At 39.7% G+C, this 19,223-nt stretch overlaps 2 protein-coding genes across 10 annotated transcripts in view; one reads left to right on the forward strand and one right to left on the reverse strand.

Moving 5' to 3' along the window:
- Positions 1–1,942, reverse strand: part of Cdc26 (cell division cycle 26) — a 41,227-nt gene extending 39,285 nt beyond the window's left edge. For 8 of the 9 annotated variants that reach the window (XR_013438239.1, XR_013438238.1, XR_013438237.1 and 5 more), the window contains exon 1: positions 1,586–1,942. The gene's annotated coding sequence lies outside the window, so the exon portion shown is untranslated. The remainder of the gene's footprint in view (positions 1–1,585) is intronic. The other variant, XM_005329690.5, reaches the window with a different exon arrangement.
- Positions 1,802–16,918, forward strand: Prpf4 (pre-mRNA splicing tri-snRNP complex factor PRPF4). Its single transcript, XM_005329689.5, has 14 exons — positions 1,802–1,952; positions 2,743–2,920; positions 4,012–4,198; positions 7,210–7,297; positions 7,641–7,720; positions 7,878–7,971; positions 8,451–8,545; positions 9,876–9,934; positions 10,591–10,714; positions 12,056–12,145; positions 13,844–13,966; positions 14,077–14,184; positions 14,275–14,393; positions 15,160–16,918. The coding sequence occupies exons 1-14, from the start codon at positions 1,926–1,928 to the stop codon at positions 15,351–15,353; spliced, it is 1,566 nt and encodes a 521-aa protein (XP_005329746.1). The 5' UTR covers positions 1,802–1,925; the 3' UTR covers positions 15,354–16,918.
- Positions 16,919–19,223: the final 2,305 nt, after the last annotated feature.

Below are 19,223 nucleotides of genomic sequence, written 5' to 3' on the forward strand. Positions count from 1 at the left end.
ATGACAGTAATTCAACAGCATCACACCAGCACACATGGCAGGCCAGGGTACATGTGGTGCACAGGGACATTAGGTGAGGTGTCTTGTGGGAAATGATGTCCTGGCTGATTTCTGAAGGGCACATAGAGAGAAAGTGCACATAGAGGCTCGAGAGGGCAATTCATGAGGCAATACCTGTGTTAACAAACACCATTTTTTGAAAAAAACAAAATACTCCCCTAGTTGAGATTAATATCTACTGAAGCTATGGATAAATGTTTGAATAGAATGAAGGATACAAATAGATGAAGGGAAATGAATTTTTCTTGAGCTCTGTGCTAGGCTTTTGCTTTCCCATTCTTTAAGTTCCTACTTAACACAAAAACTCTGTGAAGCTGGCAAAATCATCCCAATTTTAGAGACACAGAAGTGGAAGCAAGCTGTTCATTATATACATAGGTCAATATAGTGATCATTAAATGACAATGATGTAAATGGCAGTCTTATTAAAGTTTGTACAGATATAAATTACTATTACAGGTATCTAGGATGAAACAAGGGACTGTGAAGTATACAAAAGAAGAAACATTTCCTTCTCCCATGAGGCTCTGGACAGTTACAGGTGATATCATCAACACAAAACACTGACACGAGTTTTCAAATTGTTCTGTACTAAATCAGATACTGTCTTCTACCATATTTCAAAATAAAGAAAAGGCAGGGGAAGCCAAAGCCCAAAGGAGATGGGGAAGGGATGCTTAGAGAAAAATTAAAAAAAAAAAAAAACAGCTGGGGTTTGGGGAGGGGGAGTGAAACCTTGCCACGAGGCGGCAGTATAGAGTAATAGTTAAAGTGCAGGCCGTCCTCGCGAAGGCCGAGGTTCCCATCCCACTACGTTACCTACCCTGAACGATTAGCGCCATTTCTCACTGGATCTTAGTTTGTCTATACTCCGTCGTATAAATTAATTGACGTAATGCACAATAAGCTTCTGGAACATAACTTGGCACTTAGCAAAGCGCTCAAAAAATAAAAAGCTATTATTTTTATAACTATTCCTGGGAGTAGGGTTGGGGAGGGAGTTTGTCCAGTTCCTGGAACACGAGCATTTTGAGACTGCCCCCCCCACGCCCCACACAGGGATTAAAAACCGTGTGTCGTTCATCCCTGGCGCCCCAGCAGCAGCGGGGCACTGGGCCGTACAGAGAGCTGCACGCAGTTTACCTGAAGCCTTCTTACCCATCTTCTCATTCTCTATCCGACACAAAGAACAGGCTGAACACAACAAAACAAAACCAACAACAAAATCAGGCCGAAGCTCCTCCGCCTCGTCTTTATTTTATTCCAGCGCTAGAGGGCTCTTCCAGCTTCATCTCGCTGCGGCCCAAATCCACCGCGAATTCGCCCAGCTCCGTCCGAGGAGCCCCGGGGAGGACTTCCCGACATCCCTCCTCCCGCCGCTGCAAAGTTGCACTCAAGCACTCAAGAGCGGGTTTCCATGGCAACATGCTCCTGAGCTCAGAGACCACCGAAAGCCTCAGATAAGCCCGGGCACCTAGATTCGCCCCAGAGTTCAGCCCGGAACCGCGCGACTCCGCGCACTTACCTCTTTTCAAGCTTCGGCCCCTTCCCGGAACCTCGGCTCCCACCACGAATCTGGTGCGGAGTCCGCAGAACTACACTTCCCAGCCTGCTCTGCACCTCTCTTCACGCAGAACCTCGTCTTCCGCAAGCTTTCCTCGGAGGCTCTACGGTCACGCCCCCTCGCCATTCGGCCAGAATCTTTGCTACTACGACTCCCGTCATGCCCCGCGCGCTTAGGTCGCTGCGTCCGCTCTTGACCCACTTCCGGCAGGTGACGCAATTCCGCTTTGCTGGGCGCGCGGTGGACGGTCTGAAACCTAGAGCGCGGCTTTCGCTGGGGCTTGGCGGCTCCTGGGCCCGGCATGGCTTCTTCACGAGCCTCCTCCACGGTACAGAGTTCGGGATCTCAGTTCACTGTGGCAAGGAGCCGAAGAGGGTGGGGTCCTTGTGGGAAGGGGCCGTTAGGGAGCGGGCTGAGGCCGTGGAGGGCCGAGGAGGAAGGCTGCTGGACTCTGGTATCCTGGAGAGCCCAGCAGCGTTTTCCTGGTCCCCAAGAGCTTTCATGTACTATGTGCCTCTTGCATCTCTCCCATTACGCCCCGAACGGTAAACATTTCCTCCGACTGGTCTAAAAATGGTGCCCTGGAGCGAGGAATGCTCTGACCAAGAGTTACGTCCTTGGAATTGTAATGAGGCCTCCTAACTCACATTCAATCTGAAAACGTTTGAAATGTGAAAATCAGTAACGTTGTAACTTGTTTCCCCTTAGCACCGCATTGGTTTTATCTGTTACCCTTGGTATTTCCCAAATGATGATCAGTAAGCCTTGGAAGAATCATAAACCTATTGCATTTCAAACAGAATGAAGTACGCATGTTCCAAAGCAGATCTTTGATTAAAAAAAACAAAAGTCACCAAAAGAACTTAACTAGTTTTTTTGTTTGTTTGTTTTGTTTTTTTTTAATCCACCTCTTATTTCCTATGGGGCAGATTTGAGTGAGAGAATAAAACACCCTCTCCCACCCTCGCAAATCAGTGAAGAACATCTTAACTAGTGCTGAAGCTGCCCTTTGGTTTTTAGAGGAAACAGTATTAATTGACTGTTGAGCATCATCCTTTGGGAAAGCCTGGTAAATTTCTAAGATTGTTTTAGGTTAACCCAACCTTTTGATTTAACAGGCACCCAAAACTAAGGCACCCGATGACTTAGTGGCTCCTGTTGTGAAGAAACCACACATCTATTATGGAAGTTTGGAAGAGAAGGAGAGAGAACGTCTGGCCAAAGGAGAGTCTGGCATTTTGGGTAAAGAAGGACTGAAAGCAGGAATTGAAGCAGGAAATATTAATATAACCTCTGGTAAGTTGCAAATTCCAAGTCCATCTTTACCTTCTTGGCTGCAGTTTTCTTAATGAATGTAATGAATTAGCACTCATTTTATAATGTCAAAAGTTCAGTCTTTATACTTGCATTTATATATTTGTGCTTTGCCTGTCCTTCGCAGCATCCAGAGATTTTCTTTAAAAACAGTTTTTCTTCCACCAATTATTATTAGTTATTTTATAAGTTTATTACCCCAACTGAAATAACTTTTTTAAATTAAAAAGATAATAGTTACTTTTATTTTTAAAGATCAAACTATGAAGTAGAAAATCCTGTATTTCTTTTTAATTGAATGTATTTCTTTCTGAGAATTTTAATGTAACTATAAAAATACATAATTTTTTTCTGTAAATGAAACCGCAATATATAAATTGTTTTGTAATCAGCACTTTTCACTCTATTATTTATGATATCTTTCCATGACAGTAACAAGAATTCTACTGTATTTTTAAAATAAAATTATATCTATTTATCATAAAGTCAGACAGTACAGAAGGGTATAAGAAGAAAAGAATCCTCTGCAGGAAGGACTTTTGTCAGGTTTCTCATCCTCCCACACTTTTTCTACATCGTATACATTAGTAACATTTTTTTTTTTTAACTTTTCTGCTGTTTTTAAGACTAACTGGGTCATTATTGCACCTCACATTTTTCACTTAGATGTACATATTTGGTGCAAGTTTAAAAAAATAGTTTCTAGATTATCCAAAAAAGCCTTATAGTAAGGGAATTTTATTTTCCTGGAAATTATTTCCGGTTTACTAATTAATGTTTGTAAGTGTTCCTGTACTGAGACTGTTCTTAGCAAATAGTCTTAGCAAGTGTTAAAATAATATTTCTAGTTCACCTTCTGATTAGAAGGCTAGTAAACTCATTTGCTAAAGATGTTCTGTACTCTTTGTGATCTCATCTAAACTATGTTTATAAACTGAAAATGGTAAATTATAAAGTGTAATAGGCATTTACCTCTCTTTAGGGTCATATACATACTTTGTTAAAAATTATTTCTTTCTCCCTATTTAAAGAAGATCTGGTGAGTGTGCTAATATTGCATATTCCTTTTGTAGGAGAAGTATTTGAAATTGAAGAGCATATCAGTGAACGGCAGGCAGAAGTATTGGCTGAGTTTGAAAGAAGGAAGAGAGCCCGGCAAATCAATGTTTCCACAGATGACTCAGAGGTCAAGGCTTGCCTTAGAGCCTTAGGGGAACCCATTACACTTTTTGGAGAGGGCCCTGCTGAAAGAAGAGAAAGGTGACTTTTCTAAATATGTACTTTTTTTTTTTTTTTTTTAATTACGGGGTTCTAGTTGCAAATCCAGTTGATCCTCTAGCTGAAACTTTAATAGAATTCTCAGGGTTATCAATATCTTAAGTTTTTTTAATATAGTTTTAACCCATAATCTGATTTTAGGCCAATTTTTACTCCAATACCAGCTTTCCTTTGTAGTGTGAAGAAGGTGCTAAGACACTCCCTTCCCACCCCAGTATGAAGTTGTGAGTTGGATAAACAGTTGTTGAGCTTTGAAAATTTTACACATCAAATATACTCTATGTCAGTGACACAAAATATAATGATATATATTTTTGGATATAATTACAGAAGCACTATCCTTGAATAATGCTCCTCTTGTGATATTAAGGTTGCGCAGTGTCATAGTGATATGCACTTTTGAGGATTTTTCTCTTGTCTCTGTATCCATAAGGGACCATCTCTCCCCTCCATCATCAGGCTTCTTAGAGAGATGGTTTGTATTTACTGTTTATTTAAGGCCCTTACTCCTTACTTTCCAGCCCATTGCAAAATGATTGACCCCTAACACCTTGAAATTGCTCTTTATTAAGATCCCTAACCTATCTTTACTAAGACTAGCCCTAGTACACTGCCTGTCACTCTGCCTGAAACTCTCCCTCTCCTTTATTTCCATACATCCAGATCCTTCTGATTTTCCTCCTGTCTCTCTACCTCATTCTTGCTTTTTCAGCCTCTTTTCCCTACCTAACCTTTATAGGCTGCAGTTCTTTGTCCTTATCCTATGCTCACCCTTGGAGATCAGTTCCACTCCATGGCATCATATACTATGTATGTTCTGCTGACTTCCAAAAATTTCTGTCACCTAGAAGTACTTCCTACAAGTACTTCAAACTTGAGACAGCTTAATTGACATTTGTGGCCCACTCTTCCATTCCCCTTACAAATGGCACTATCATTTCCACAGTTCTCATTTGAAAACCCACCATACCTCCTTTGTTATCAGTCAGCAAAACCTAGTCTTTTCTATTTGGGAATGTACCTCCAGTCTATCTGTGTTCTTTCACATCTAGACAGTTGGTGATAGCTGAAAATGTGTTAATTGTTTGCTTAAAAACCTACAGTTTCTGGGCTGGAGGTGTATAGCTCGGTGGTAGTATACTTGCCTAGCATGCACAAGGCTCTGTTTTAATCCACAGCACGGGAGTGGGTTGGGGGGTCCTCCCATGTTTTCTTCTTATACTTGGAATAAGAAACCTCTAGTCATGACCAAAACTCACTTTGTGCCATTCTTTCCCAATTTGCTAGATAGCCACATTGGCCCTCCTGAGTACTCAAGCTTTTTTCCTGTCTTTCAACTAATCTTTTTTCTTTTTGTTCATCCTTTGCCTTTTAGAGTTCTTTTATTCTTTTGTTTCAGCACAAATGCCACCTGTTCAAAGAAGCTTTTCCTAACACCTGATCCTTGCAAAGTAACCCCACCAATATTTTCTATCAAGTGTGTTATTTTTTTTATTAGCCATTTCAAAGGAGATACTTTTTTATTGTTGTCTGTTGTATGTCTTCTTCACCATCAAAGTCTATCTTGTTTCATTATTCTATTCCTTAGGTGAATGGCTAGAATCTCTACTGCCACTATCTTAATTCAGGGCCATCAATATGACTCAGAGAGTTTCTACAATACACAATGTGATTTTGCAGCCTTTATTCTTCCCTTTTAATCTTCCCTTTAATCTCCATAATTTTCTAGGGATCTTCCTCAAATGTAAACTTTTCTTAGGATAACACTAACAGCTCTTTGTGACCTGGCTCCTACTTAAATTTCCAGCTTATCCTTCACCAGTCCTCCTTGTACCCTATGCTTCAGCTCTACTGAACTGTTTGTGATTCCAAGCTTAACATAGTTTTCTTATCTCCAGGCCTTTACATTTGTTTAACTCTCTGCCTCAACTCTCATTTCTCCACGGTTTGGGGGTGTTTTATTTTTTATTTTGCAGTACTAAGGATTGAACCAGGGATGCTCTACCATTGAGCTACACCAGCCCTTTTTATTTTGAGACAGGGTCTCACTAAGTTGTCTAGGCTAGCCTTGAACTTGCAATTCCCTTGCCTCTGAGTCACTGAGGTTACTGTGCAGCACTGCACCCAGTTCATTTTCCCATTTTTGACCCCTTGGCCTGACTACTTGAAGACTCAGTTTAGATAACATCCTATCTGTGAAGCTTTCCCCGGTCCAAATAGCTGGCTTAGGTGTCCCTTCTGTATTCCAATTTAGCATTCTACACTTACCGCTGTCATGATACTTAAAATAAGAAACTATATCTCCTTGTACTTTCTGTCTCCCCCCCCCCCCCCGCAGCTATGCTACTTAGAACCCAGAACTATTTCTTTGAATTATTGTTTACTTAGTACCTCAGTTAGTATCCAGTGCATTGTGGCCTCTAGTGGAATGTGGTTGTCTTCATTATCTAAGTGGTAGCAATGTACAGAGTGGTTAAATCCAAATGGGATAAGAAATTGCTTTTAATTGAGTTTAGGAAATCTTCAAATAAACAAGATTGGGTAAAGGAAATCACATGAAAGTTCAGGCATGCCCATTTAACTCTTATAGAAGGTTGCTAGAGTTGTGAATGAAGTTTGAACAGAAAAAGAAAAAACATAGTATATGTAGGTTTTGGTACTCCCTGCAGTTTTAGGTATTCACTGGGCATCTTTTTCTTTCTCCTTTTTTTATAATAGGGATTGAACCCAGGGACACTTAACAACTGAGCTATAGCCCCAGTCCTTTTTATTTTTATTTTGAGACAGGATCTTACTTGCTGAGGCTGCCCTCAAACTTGTCCTCCTGCCTCAGCATCCCAAGTCACTGGGATTATAGGCCTACACCACTGTACCTAGCTTCTCTGGGGTTCTTGAAATGTATCCCCCTGTAGATGGGGGCAGGGACATGGACTACTGTACTTTTTGACAGTCTTAGCTCAACTCTGTTTACATATTGAACTTTTGTGTTGCAGATTAAGAAATATCCTCTCAGTGGTTGGTACTGATGCCTTAAAAAAGACAAAAAAAGATGATGAGAAATCTAAGAAGTCCAAAGAAGAGGTAAAATATGTCTTTGGTTTGACAGTATAAACATCAAGAAAATGAAATAGTTGTGTCATTTTCTCTTCTCAGTGGATTGCTTTGTCAGGATAAGGGGAGAAAAGGCTTGGAGGGTTCTTCCATTCAGAAACAGTTTCTGGCAATTGTTTGTGATTCTTATGTGAATATCAAAGGATCTAAGTGAGTTTTCTATTCAGGAAAGAACTAATAGCATTTTTGGTGAACTCACTTAGAAACCAGAGCCATCTAATAAGACATGGAAATACAGTAGAAAGCACATATGCCTGACTTCAGGGCAAGTATGCTTCAGACTTAACATTTCTGCTCTTTATTTGCCTTTCAGTATCAGCAAACCTGGTACCATGAAGGACCAAATAGCCTGAAGGTGGCCAGGCTGTGGATTGCTAATTATTCACTGCCCAGGTAAGCAGAGCCTCTAGAAGAAAGAAGCATACTTTTTCTTGTTTACTCTGAGAGAATGAGGATCGACTCTATGATGATAGTGGTTATTAAATGAAGCTTATGAACCCTTGTTGACAGCCTTTTTGTTCCTGGTAGCAGTGTTGTTTCTGTGTCCCAGGGCAATGAAACGCTTGGAAGAGGCCCGTCTCCATAAAGAGATTCCTGAAACAACTAGGACCTCCCAGATGCAAGAGCTGCACAAATCTCTCCGGGTAAGGTGTTTGCAATGATTGTTCAATATCTTCTATTACTAGATTTTTTTACTTTGAACCATCTCAAGGAAAGTAAAGGCAACTACCATGAATATTCCTTCCTGCTGGATCTGCTATGACATGCAAGGCACTGTTAGTTAAGGTGGCAGGAACCTACGTGTGCTTTGTACACACAGAGGCCACTGGTTCTATTTTTGACTGCTCCATTTTAATTTGTTGCAGCTGTACTTCAGACTGCTATATGGTCTTCTGTTGATATTTGCTGACATAGAAGTTAGTATTACCAAGGCTAGAATATACCTGGAGCTTCAAATAAGCCTGATTCCATTCACCAATACAAGTGTTTTTTAATAATAACAGTGAAAGTATAAAATCTTGGGATGGGTTAAAACTGAAAGATTGCCCTTTTTTTATGGCAGAAAAGCCAAGGAACTCTTGGATTACCCTATTAATGTCATCATTTGTCTTCTTTTTTTAAGTCTCTGAATAACTTCTGCAGTCAGATTGGGGATGATCGGCCTATCTCCTACTGTCACTTTAGTCCTGATTCCAAAATGCTGGCCACAGCTTGTTGGTAAGTTTTATTTTACAGTTGACATTTTCCTAAATGGGGATAGGTCCAGAAAAAAAAAAAAAGCATTTGTCATAGCTGTCTAGTTCTACTTCCTCAGTTTCTCATGATCACACCATACTACAACATAGTCTTTGTTTCACCAGGGCCCCAGAGAACCATAATATGTAGCAGACTCTCATGTTCTTGACACTGGCATTTTTGAGCAGGTCATATGGATTGTAGACCAAGTAGTGTTCACTCCTCAGTTTAGATAGCTATTTTTTGTTATTGTTTTTTGTTTTAATTCTGTTACCTACCTAAGATACATAATACCTGTAAGCTTCAGTGTCCTTATGTATAAAAGTGAAGTGGTAACATTTGTAAATCATTTTGCCTTGATAATGCCTCATATATGGTAAGAACTCAGTAAGTGTTAATTTAACTTTATTTTCTACTTAACACATATGCAAAAACTCTTGGGATGTAATAACTTTGTTTTGTTTTTTGGTTTGTTTGGTTGGTTTTTTTGCAGTGCTGGGAATTGAGCCCAGGGTCTCGTACATACTAGGCAAGTGCCCTACCACTGAGCTATACCCTTAGCCCTGTTTTGCTTTGTTTTTGCTTATTTTGTGGACTATGGTGTCTAGTAGAGAGGAAGCTTATACTGAATGCATAGGAACTATACAACTAGGCAGAAATTGAGACTGTGCTTCAGGAGAAAGCCTAAGAAATATACAGATCACCTCTCCAAGCCTCAGTTACCTTAACTCTACTTTATGGTGATTTAAGAAATTTTTTTTTTTTTTTTTTTTTTTGAAGTTCTAGAGATCAAACCCAGGACCTCACGTTTGCTAGGCAAATCCTCTACCATTGAGCTACATCCCTAACCCAGTTTCCTTAACCATAAAGCATAAATAGAAATCCTGCTGTATCCTTGGAGATAGTAGATGCGAAAGTAATTTTTAGAAAATTTTCAAAATAAGTTTTGTGTTTTTTTTTAATTTAGATACTTTGTAGATGATGAAATGCTATTCAATTTAAAATAGGACATGATGGTTTCATTTGTTCTGCCTTCCTCATAAATTGATCCAGAAATTAAGGTGAATAGCAGTGATGCTGTTCAGTAGGATAGCAGTAGGGTCCAGTAAAAGCCCCTGGTTGTCTGAGACCTGGTTGTATCTCTTCTCCTATAGCCCTTCAATTTATTAGTCTTTTATTATTTATTTATTTTCTGTCTGCCACTGTAAAGTATATAGGGGGTGAGAAGAGATTGTCCTTTAGTAATGTTACCAAGGTACCTTTTCCTTCCCAGACCAACCCTGGCTGAGATGCTTTCCTTTGTATTTGATAGGAGTGGGCTTTGCAAGCTCTGGTCTGTTCCTGATTGCAACCTCCTTCACACACTTAGAGGTAAGTTAGAGTCTTGTTTAGATCTGTTTTATCCCCACGTGACCTCTTATAAGTAGTAAAACTCTGCCTCACACTCAAACCCAGTACACACAGCATCGATTCCTGATTTCATTTGATGTTGTTTAGTTTCTCGGACTCCAAAGCCAGAATGTAATGACTTCTTACCATACAACCTTTTTCTCATATCCATCCACACTCAGGCATTTTATAATGTCTGAACTAATAAACACAAACCTTTAATGTTTTACTTTTTTCTAATCTAGCTTAAATATTAGCTTAAATCTTTTTTTTTTTTTTTCCTTTTTAAATGTTGAATAGTCACTTTATTTATTTATACTAAGGGGTAGTGTATACTGGAGATTGAACACAGAGCACTTTACCACTGAGCTACATCTCCAACTTTTTATTTTTTTAAGACAGGGTCTTACTGAGTTCCTTGAGGGCCTCACTAAGTTACTGAGCAGGGCCTCAAACTTGCAATCCTCTTGCCTCAGCTTCGGATTATAGGCATGTGCCTGGATAAATAGTCACTTTAATACTTTACATGTTCACACATATTCCCTGATATATTTTTATCTGTATTGTTCATCGCAATATATATTTTGCTGTAGGTTATAAAGAAGTGAGAACCCTTTAACTTTCTTCTCTTTTTTTAGGCCATAACACAAATGTAGGCGCAATTGTATTCCATCCCAAGTCTACAATCTCATTGGACCAAAAAGATGTTAACCTGGCCTCTTGTGCTGCTGATGGTTCTGTGAAACTTTGGAGTCTTGACAGGTGAGTATTACTGTGCCACAATTGCTACCTCCATCCTAAAGTACATAAGTAATTGGTTGGCTCTCAGCAACTCAGGGTTAAAAATCTGATATTTGACCCCAGCAATAAACTAGGAGTTAAGGTAAATTAGTGTGAAAATAGAGTGGGAGATTTCTTTTTTAGACTTCTTTCACCAGAGGAGTTATGTCAAGTTTTTCTGGTTAACTTTGAACCCCAATTTGTGCCTCCAGCATAGTGGCACTGTTTCCAGCTGCAGATATTTTGGAAAGATCCAGCCTACCTCCTACACAGTGGGTTAGCACTGGAGAAATGCGTGGTTTGGTAGATGGACTGAGGATAACAATCTTGGTAGCCTATTCATTGTTAGCTCACAGCCACGGGGGAGAGGAAAGTGAGGTTCTGTCTGGCAGCACTGCCAAGAAGGTGGTGTCATCTCCCACTGGCTCCATCTTTACCTAGGATATATTTATCAACTACAACATGTTTTTGGTTTTTATTTAATTATTTTTGCTATCCCCCAAAAAATTGTGGATGTACCCTGTTGGTTTAAGACATCTGAGTTCAATTACTTAGTTTTCTTTCTTTGGGAAAGCACAGAAAGGTTTTGATTCCAACATTTTTTAAAGAGCTAATTAGTGTCTGTTCTGCCAAATAGGGTCTCATCTACAAGCCAGAAAGTTTTAATTGGCTTTGGTAATACTTAGCAGTGTTTATTCCCCTGGGGCTCTGGTTAGTTCTTTGTATGCACATTGACAAAGTTCCCTTTTTAATTGCCCTCTTTAGAGTTCATGTTTATTTCCTTCCCCTGTGTTTGATCTTTCTGTGGATGCTGGGTAGCAGAATTTCATGACCATCAAAAGGAGGCCAAGCCTCTTTCTACTCAGGATTTCCTTTTTCCATTTGGATTCTTGAATAGACTAAGATTTGAGAAAGATTTATCTGTAGCCCACTTGTACTAAAATAGTTTGATTTCTAAGTATGATTTGAAAGTTTTCTTTCCAAAATCCAAGTACTACTTGGTGCAAAGTGACTATTTTGCTTACTAGGCAGAAGTGTCTCACTTTTCTCTAATACTAAATTATATGGTGTTGAGGGTTTAGTAATAGATAATTAAGGTGGTAGTCAGCTGGCCTTGTGGGCACATGAAATAGTCCCAAATCTTTTAAAACCTTGGGAAGGAGCTTAATTATTGTTAACCCTAATATTTTATCAAATTGTAAGCATAGTTACAACTTAGCCACTTGAAATGTACAGAATGGGTATATCTTCACAACAATAAATAAATGCAATATATACCTGACTATAAAGGGGTTTACTTGTCTATGTTTGGTTCCTTTTCAGTGATGAACCAGTGGCAGATATTGAAGGCCACACAGTACGTGTGGCCCGAGTGATGTGGCATCCATCAGGACGTTTCCTGGGCACTACCTGGTAAGCCATCTCATTATTTTCCCATTCATACACGCTTGTGGCATTTTGTTAATTTTTTTTCATTGTCTGACAAGTAAATTTTTAGAGCAGAGATTTCTAGTAGAATTTTTGTGAACTGTTCAGAATCAGAGAAAAGAATATGATATAGTGAGGATTAAGTGTATTTGCTTTTAAATTGTAATGAATGACTTAAATATGGGTTTTTACTATACATTGTATTAAAATCTCTCTGGCAACTAATCAGTTTCTCTTTCTGGTTCTGTATCAGTGAGGCTAGAATTGGTGGTGAATTTTTTCTTTGAGGTATAAATTAACATCTGGTGAGATGAGTTTAAGTTTACAGTTCAGTCTTGACAATTTCCTACCATCTGTGTGACCCACACCCCTCTCAATATAGAGAAAGTTCTCTCAAGCCCCTTCCTATTCAGTTCCCCTCTCCAAAACAACCATCATCTGATTTCTGTCTTTATAAGTGAATCACCTCTATTCAGACTGTCTGAGCTCATTTGTGTCTGGTTTCTTTTTACCCAGTGAAACATTTTTAAGATTCAATCATATAGCAGGTGTTAGTAGTTCCTTTTTATTGCTGAGCAGTGGTGTATTATGTGCATGCGCCACAGTTGGTCCTGTGTTAGACACTCGGACTTGTTGATCAGTCAGAATAAAGCTGCCCTAAATATTCTTATACCAGGCTTTTTGCAGACATGCTTTTTTTTTTTTCCTTTCTCTTGAGTAAATTCCTAGAAGTACAATTGATAGTTCAGAGGATAAAACTGTTAAACTTCTAAGCAGTGTTTCAAAGTGGTTATACCATTTTACATTCCAAGAATTCTGGTTGCTTCATATCCTTACCAACATTTGGTGTTGTCAATCTTACCAGTTTGTCTAAGGTAGCCATTGTGTAGTGCTATCTTATATTCTAATTCTTATTACCCTAATGACAGTTGGTATTGAATACTTTGTCATATGTTTACCATTTGTTTGCATATCTTTTGTGCAATGTTTAAAGATTTGTCTTTTTTTTTTTAGTTGTAGATGAACACAATATCTTTATTTTCTTTATTTATTTTTATTTGGTACTAAGGATCGAACCCAGTGCCATGCTCTACCACTGAAACACAACCCCAGCCCCACTTAGTATTTTCTTAAATTGAATTTGTCTTTTTTTTTTTTTTTTTTTTTTTTTGGTCTTTTTCCACATGCTTAAGCCAGTTCTACCACAGTTATTGAAGAGACTTTCCTTTCTCTGTTGAAATTGCTTTGGCATCTTTGTTGAAAACATTTGTCCAGATATATGTGGGTGTGTTTTTGTACTATTCCAGTCTTGTTTTTGTATGCCCAGCATCCAATATAGGGCCCTGTATACAAAGTTCAACAAATAAGGAGACATAATAACAAAATGAAAGGAGAATATAGGCAAGAGAATCTTTGCTGAGCCATTCTTAGGGAATTCTGTTCTTAAAATAGTTAACTAGGGTAGATTTACAGCAAGTTCAAGGTTTCCCTGCTAGTGCCTAAGACAGGTGTTCTTAGCTGTTGAAGCATTGTTTGTTCCAGAAAGGAATTTCTTACTCACATGGTTGAAAGAACAGTTTTGGAACCGTTAAGTTAAGCCACAGATACTGATAGTAACTTGCACATTGTGGAAACCAAATCAATCTGCTGGTTGATTGCTAATGTAATTCTTCCTTTTCTTAGCTATGACCGTTCATGGCGCTTATGGGATTTGGAAGCTCAAGAAGAGATCCTGCATCAGGAAGGCCACAGCATGGGTGTGTATGACATTGCCTTCCATCAAGATGGCTCTTTGGCTGGCACTGGGTAAGGCTTCTTCCACAAAGCCGGGGCAGCTCAGTAGTGTCACCTCTTAGATGTGCCTGCTTCCCCAAAGAACTGGATTCAAAGTGTTCATTTATATATTATTTTGTCAGGGGACTGGATGCATTTGGTCGTGTTTGGGACCTACGCACAGGACGTTGTATCATGTTCCTAGAAGGCCACCTGAAGGAAATCTATGGAATAAATTTCTCCCCCAATGGGTAAAATAATCTCATTGAGTGAGGGGTGGAGAGGGTGCTTGGTCAGTCACTACTCTGTTTTCTAACTTTCATACTACATCTGATCCACAGCTACCACATTGCAACTGGCAGTGGTGACAACACTTGCAAAGTGTGGGACCTACGACAACGACGATGCGTGTATACCATCCCTGCCCATCAGAATTTAGTGACTGGAGTCAAATTTGAACGTAAGCCTCCCTCATGTTTTAGGCCTAAACACCACACAGGTTCTGCACATCAGTGGAGTGCAATCCAGGCTGTAGCTTAACTTAGAAGTAGAACAGGGGAAAATTTGACCTCTGTTAAAGGAGCTAGTTACAATTTCCTTCCTCTGCTGTACCCCTGAGCAGAGCTATGGCAGAGCGTGAAAGTGGGGCTAGAGTTGTGGCTCAGCAGTAGAGCACCTGCCTAGCATGTGTGAGGCACTGGGTTCCAGCCTCAGCACCACATAGAAGTAAATAAGTATATCCATCTTCAACTAAAAAATAAAAGCACTTAAAAATTAAAAAAAAAAAAAAAAAAAACATGAGAGTAAAGACTTGTGAATGCTTTGCTTCATTCTTTTCTCCATGGACATTCTAAGGATATTCTGAAGAGTAATATTAATCTTGTCTACCAAGGAAAGAGCTAGATTCTTTTGTCACTTCTCAGTAGTGAGACTCTGTATCTAAATAAAATACAGAATAGGGCTGAGGATGTGGCTCAGTGTTTAAGTGCCCCTGAGTTCAATCCCCTTTACCAAAAAAAAAAAAAAACAACCATAGAATCAGTATGTTTTTAGTTTTTCTAGGTATAGAAATGCCTTCTTTTTCAAAATAGTATGTTTGGGCAGGTTTTTGTTTTTATGTGTGTGTGGTTTTTGGGTTTTTTTGTTTGTTTGTTTTTGGTTTTTTTTGGTAAGCTCTTTGAATATTTGATGAATTCTCAGGCACATTCCTTTCTTTTCTCCAATAGCTATCCATGGGAACTTCTTGCTCACTGGTGCCTATGATAACACAGCCAAGATCTGGACCCACCCAGGCTGGTCCCCATTGAAGACTCTGGCTGGCCATGAAGGCAAAGTGATGGGTCTAGACATTTCTTCTGATGGACAGCTTATAGCCACCTGCTCATATGACAGGACCTTCAAGCTCTGGATGGCTGAATAGACAAGACCGTGGAAGAAGGACTCTAACCTCAGTCTCTCCCTTAGGAGCCATTTTCCTTAAAAGAAAAGAATTGATGTGTTTTGTTCTATCATGTTTTCTACCAATTACCATGTATAGACCCTCAGTAGATTTGGATTTTCACGTCAGCCTACTCCCAAGAGGCAGCCCAGTCCTTAGGTGATGGTGAACTCTTTTTGTGGTTGAAAATGAAATTCTCATCTTCAGGCCCAGCCATGAACTTCCTAGACGTTTTTTATTGGTCTTTCTTTGAATCCTCTCAGCACTCAGGATTGTGACTACTCTCTACATTTTTAATTCTTGAAACTTGGCTTTCCATCACATGGTATATGCTTCAGGGCTGCATGTGATCCAGTGAGCAAGGTGGCTGGACTATATTCTCAAAGTCCTTGAGGAAAGAGACACATCTCCCCACATACTGGTTGAACAATGCCTCACGGCAAGTCCCTGGAGTGGACAGCAGTTATGCTGATGTTTATACACTGAAGCTTTGACCTCTTCCTGTAAAGTTCACTTGGAATGCCAACTGCATCAGGAAACTCAGAACTGAACACTTACCTCATTAGAAAATGCCCTCCATCTTGCTTTGAAGTTTAACATCCTTCATACTACCCTAAAGCAAGGCTACTATGTCAGGATTCATAGAAATTTGTAGAAAGCAAACATGATGTCTCTCTTGTACACTCTCCTTGCTATGGTTATTTAAAGGATGTACTTTGTGTATTAAAAGGTACTTCATGTCGAAGTAACTGGAAAAAATCCCTAATAGGCATTACTAAACATAAACCTTTTTCTCTTTATTACCCACTTGCTAGGAGTAAAATCCTACCATAAAAACTATCCTTTAAAAATTATTTTCTATAGTTAAGCATTTTCTGAACCCTAGTCATTTGTCCAAGGAGTATCTTTTTTTGGTTTAGGTTATAACATTTCAGATATGGATTAGCACAATTTCTCCTTAATCAGCACTCTTAGCTTTATTAATAGGGGACTGTTGGCCTTATCACCAGTAAACTGTGCATGGACTCCATAATTCTTACTAGTTGGGCATGTAGTGATTGCCTTCACCTTCTTACTGCAGGTATATATTTTCTGGCCTCTGAAATTGGTAAATTCACATAAAAAGAGGAATTTGGAAGAAAAGCATAATAAGGAAGAATTAAACAAGGGCTAATATAATGGTTTCTCCATGAATGTTCAAAATCCTTTCATTTGCCCATCCAGAGAGGTTGAGAGTGGCTTTGGCTCTATTCTGCAAATTAAGAATATGTGATATGTAGCTAAACATGCTGTTTTTAATCTGATTTCATTTATAACCAAATCGATGCATTTCCTGTTCAGTTGTTAAGCCTCTGAATTCTTGGGTCTGTCCTCACGGCCCTGTGTTGTTGTTTAATAGTTCTGTTTTCTTTGTAATTTGCCATGAAAAAAACTTTCCATCACCATTTTTGTAAAATGATGGACATGAGTGTACCCATGCAGCTTAGGCATGGTGCACTAACAGTGGTTTGCAGTTTCTCAGGTGTAAATCTTACTATTCCCTTGGACTTGCCTGTTTGTTTGCTTTTTGGTGGTGGTTCATGAGGTGATGGTTGGGTTAAAAATATTTCTTCTAAGCCTTTAATAGAACAAATATCTGGTAGAATATCCATTTCTTCAAACACCATTATAAGAAAGTAATAGAGAAGCACAAAGCCAGGAGTGGCATTTCATGATAAGGCTGAGCTGAACATCATGGCCACCACAGAGCAGAACACTTACTCCCTACCTCATCAGTGTGCCAGCACATTCAGACATCTCAGTAGTCCTCATGACCATATGAGTTTCTTATTCCCTTTTTATAGGCAAAACTGCAGCTCCAAGAAGTGACTCCCCAAAGTTATCCAGATAGTAAGTTATAAATCTGAATCTGAACCCTAATCTGTCCAACCATTTCATCTTATAAAGATTCCACAGGCTTTCTTGAGTAGGTTGGCCACACTGGCTACAAGTCCAGTGCAGCCAGCATTACCTTTTTGCTCTGTGGATCATCTTTTTAACTCCACCTTGTGTACTGCCCTGTTCACAAGTGACTTCATCTCTGACTTCACACCAAATGGAGGCAGTTTTCCCACTTCTACCTCATGAACTTCACAGGAGCCTGTTGGGTACTGCTCAACAGGATAACTGTTTGCATTTTGAAATAGATCTTTTCTTGCATAGAACCATCATAAGAAACAGCAGGTCTCAGTGTCCCTCTTTTCTGCACTAAATGCAGAAGCGCAGCCCACCCCCTTCATTGCATACCAAAGATGCTCCCACAATGTTTCCAAATGCCTCCCTGAGAAGACAGGACTACCCCAAGGTTAGAGCTACTGAATGTGAAACTAGAAGACACTTAGGTATATCCTTCCCTACCCAAAATAACCCAAAATTAGGTCTTATTTGGTGGTGTATCAACCACTCCAAGAATATAAGTTGGCTACCTTGTTCAAGGTCACTATTTTGAGTGACCTTGAACAAGGTAGCCAAAGTGTCACAGCCTTGGTTTCAGGGGATGACAATTAGACCCATATGCCCTAGTGAATAGGCAGATGCTCCTCCCTGGCTCTTCCCAGCTCCTCTCTCTGTCCCCTGCCCTGAGCCACTTTGGCCCACCCATCTTGGAAAATATGGTGAGATCATTGCCTAACTTACCTGCTGCAAAGTTAAGGAGGAAAGATGAGTAGAGAAATGAATTCAACTGGGAGAGGTGCAGTCCCAGCCTCAGTGTAATTATCTCGGAAGGACACCAATGGAGAGGAGGTTGCTAGTCCCTGGCGGGTTACATAGGCAGTTTTCCAGTTTGGTAATGGAGAATTTTTCTACAAATTGGAGCTGAAAACTGTTGTTTTTACTAAAAATATATTTCTTGGCTCTTTTGGAATACCTTGTACATTAAGACCCTTAACAAGGATTTATAGAGGATACTTCCATTAAATTGAATATGATTTAGACCAAATAAAACTGACTCAAGTTCTGATAGTTTATTTCACCAATTAAAAGAAACTCAAAATGCCAACTTTTTGTAATTGTGATGGTGGGTTAACCACTTTGGGATTGTTTCAGAGCTCTGGGCCACCAGGCAAACTAAAACTAGAAAAGCAGAAATGAGGGTTTTAGACTCTGCAAGGCTCCTAGGTTCTTGGTTTCTTCATGTAAGAAATAGGTCCCCCACAGCAGGCCTGGGATGGAAGTAAAGTTTTGCCTGTGTCCCGGGCTGCATCCTACCTTCTGAGGCCAGAATCCCAGTACTTCCAGGAGGGAGTCAGAGCTGTACCCTGCACCATCTAAACAGACCTCTGTACCCACAGAGAGAATAAAGGCCTGTAAACCCATATTTATTTACTTATTTATGGTGCTAGGGATTGAATCCAGGGCCTTGCAAATTCTAGGTAAGTGCTTCCCCACTGAGCAACATCCACAGCCCCAAATCCCAGATTCTTTTTCTTTTCTTTTTAAGAGTATTTTAAATGTATGTATTTTTTAGTTGTAGATGGACACAATTCCTTAATTTATTTTTATGTGGTGCTGAGGATCAAACCCAGTGCCTCACACATGCTAGGCAAATGCTCTACTACTGAACTACAACTCCAGCCCAAATCCCAGATTCCTAATCCACTGATCTTGGCTTCTTTCACCTTTAGACTCTTATCTCCCAACACTCCATGAACTGCACACTGACAAGAGGTTGTCCTGTGTAAGAAGCAGCTGACAGTGCGTCTTCCCTGCTGCTGGGGGCCATCAGCCACCAGTGGGTAATCTTACACTTTTCTTCCCTTCTGCACTCAGCACCTGCCCAATTAATGGTTGTAGAATGAATAAATGAAGGAA

This window comes from Ictidomys tridecemlineatus, chromosome 4 (assembly GCF_052094955.1).
Source record: "Ictidomys tridecemlineatus isolate mIctTri1 chromosome 4, mIctTri1.hap1, whole genome shotgun sequence".
In the NCBI taxonomy this organism is placed as follows: domain Eukaryota; kingdom Metazoa; phylum Chordata; class Mammalia; order Rodentia; family Sciuridae; genus Ictidomys; species Ictidomys tridecemlineatus.

Coding starts and splice junctions, on each gene's coding strand:
- Prpf4 (XM_005329689.5), top strand. CDS start 1,926: ATGGCTTCTTCACGAGCCTCCTCCACG. Junction 8,546..9,875: donor ATGCTGGCCACAGCTTGTTG/GTAAGTTTTATT, acceptor TGTATTTGATAG/GAGTGGGCTTTGCAAGCTCT. Junction 10,715..12,055: donor AAACTTTGGAGTCTTGACAG/GTGAGTATTACT, acceptor GTTCCTTTTCAG/TGATGAACCAGTGGCAGATA.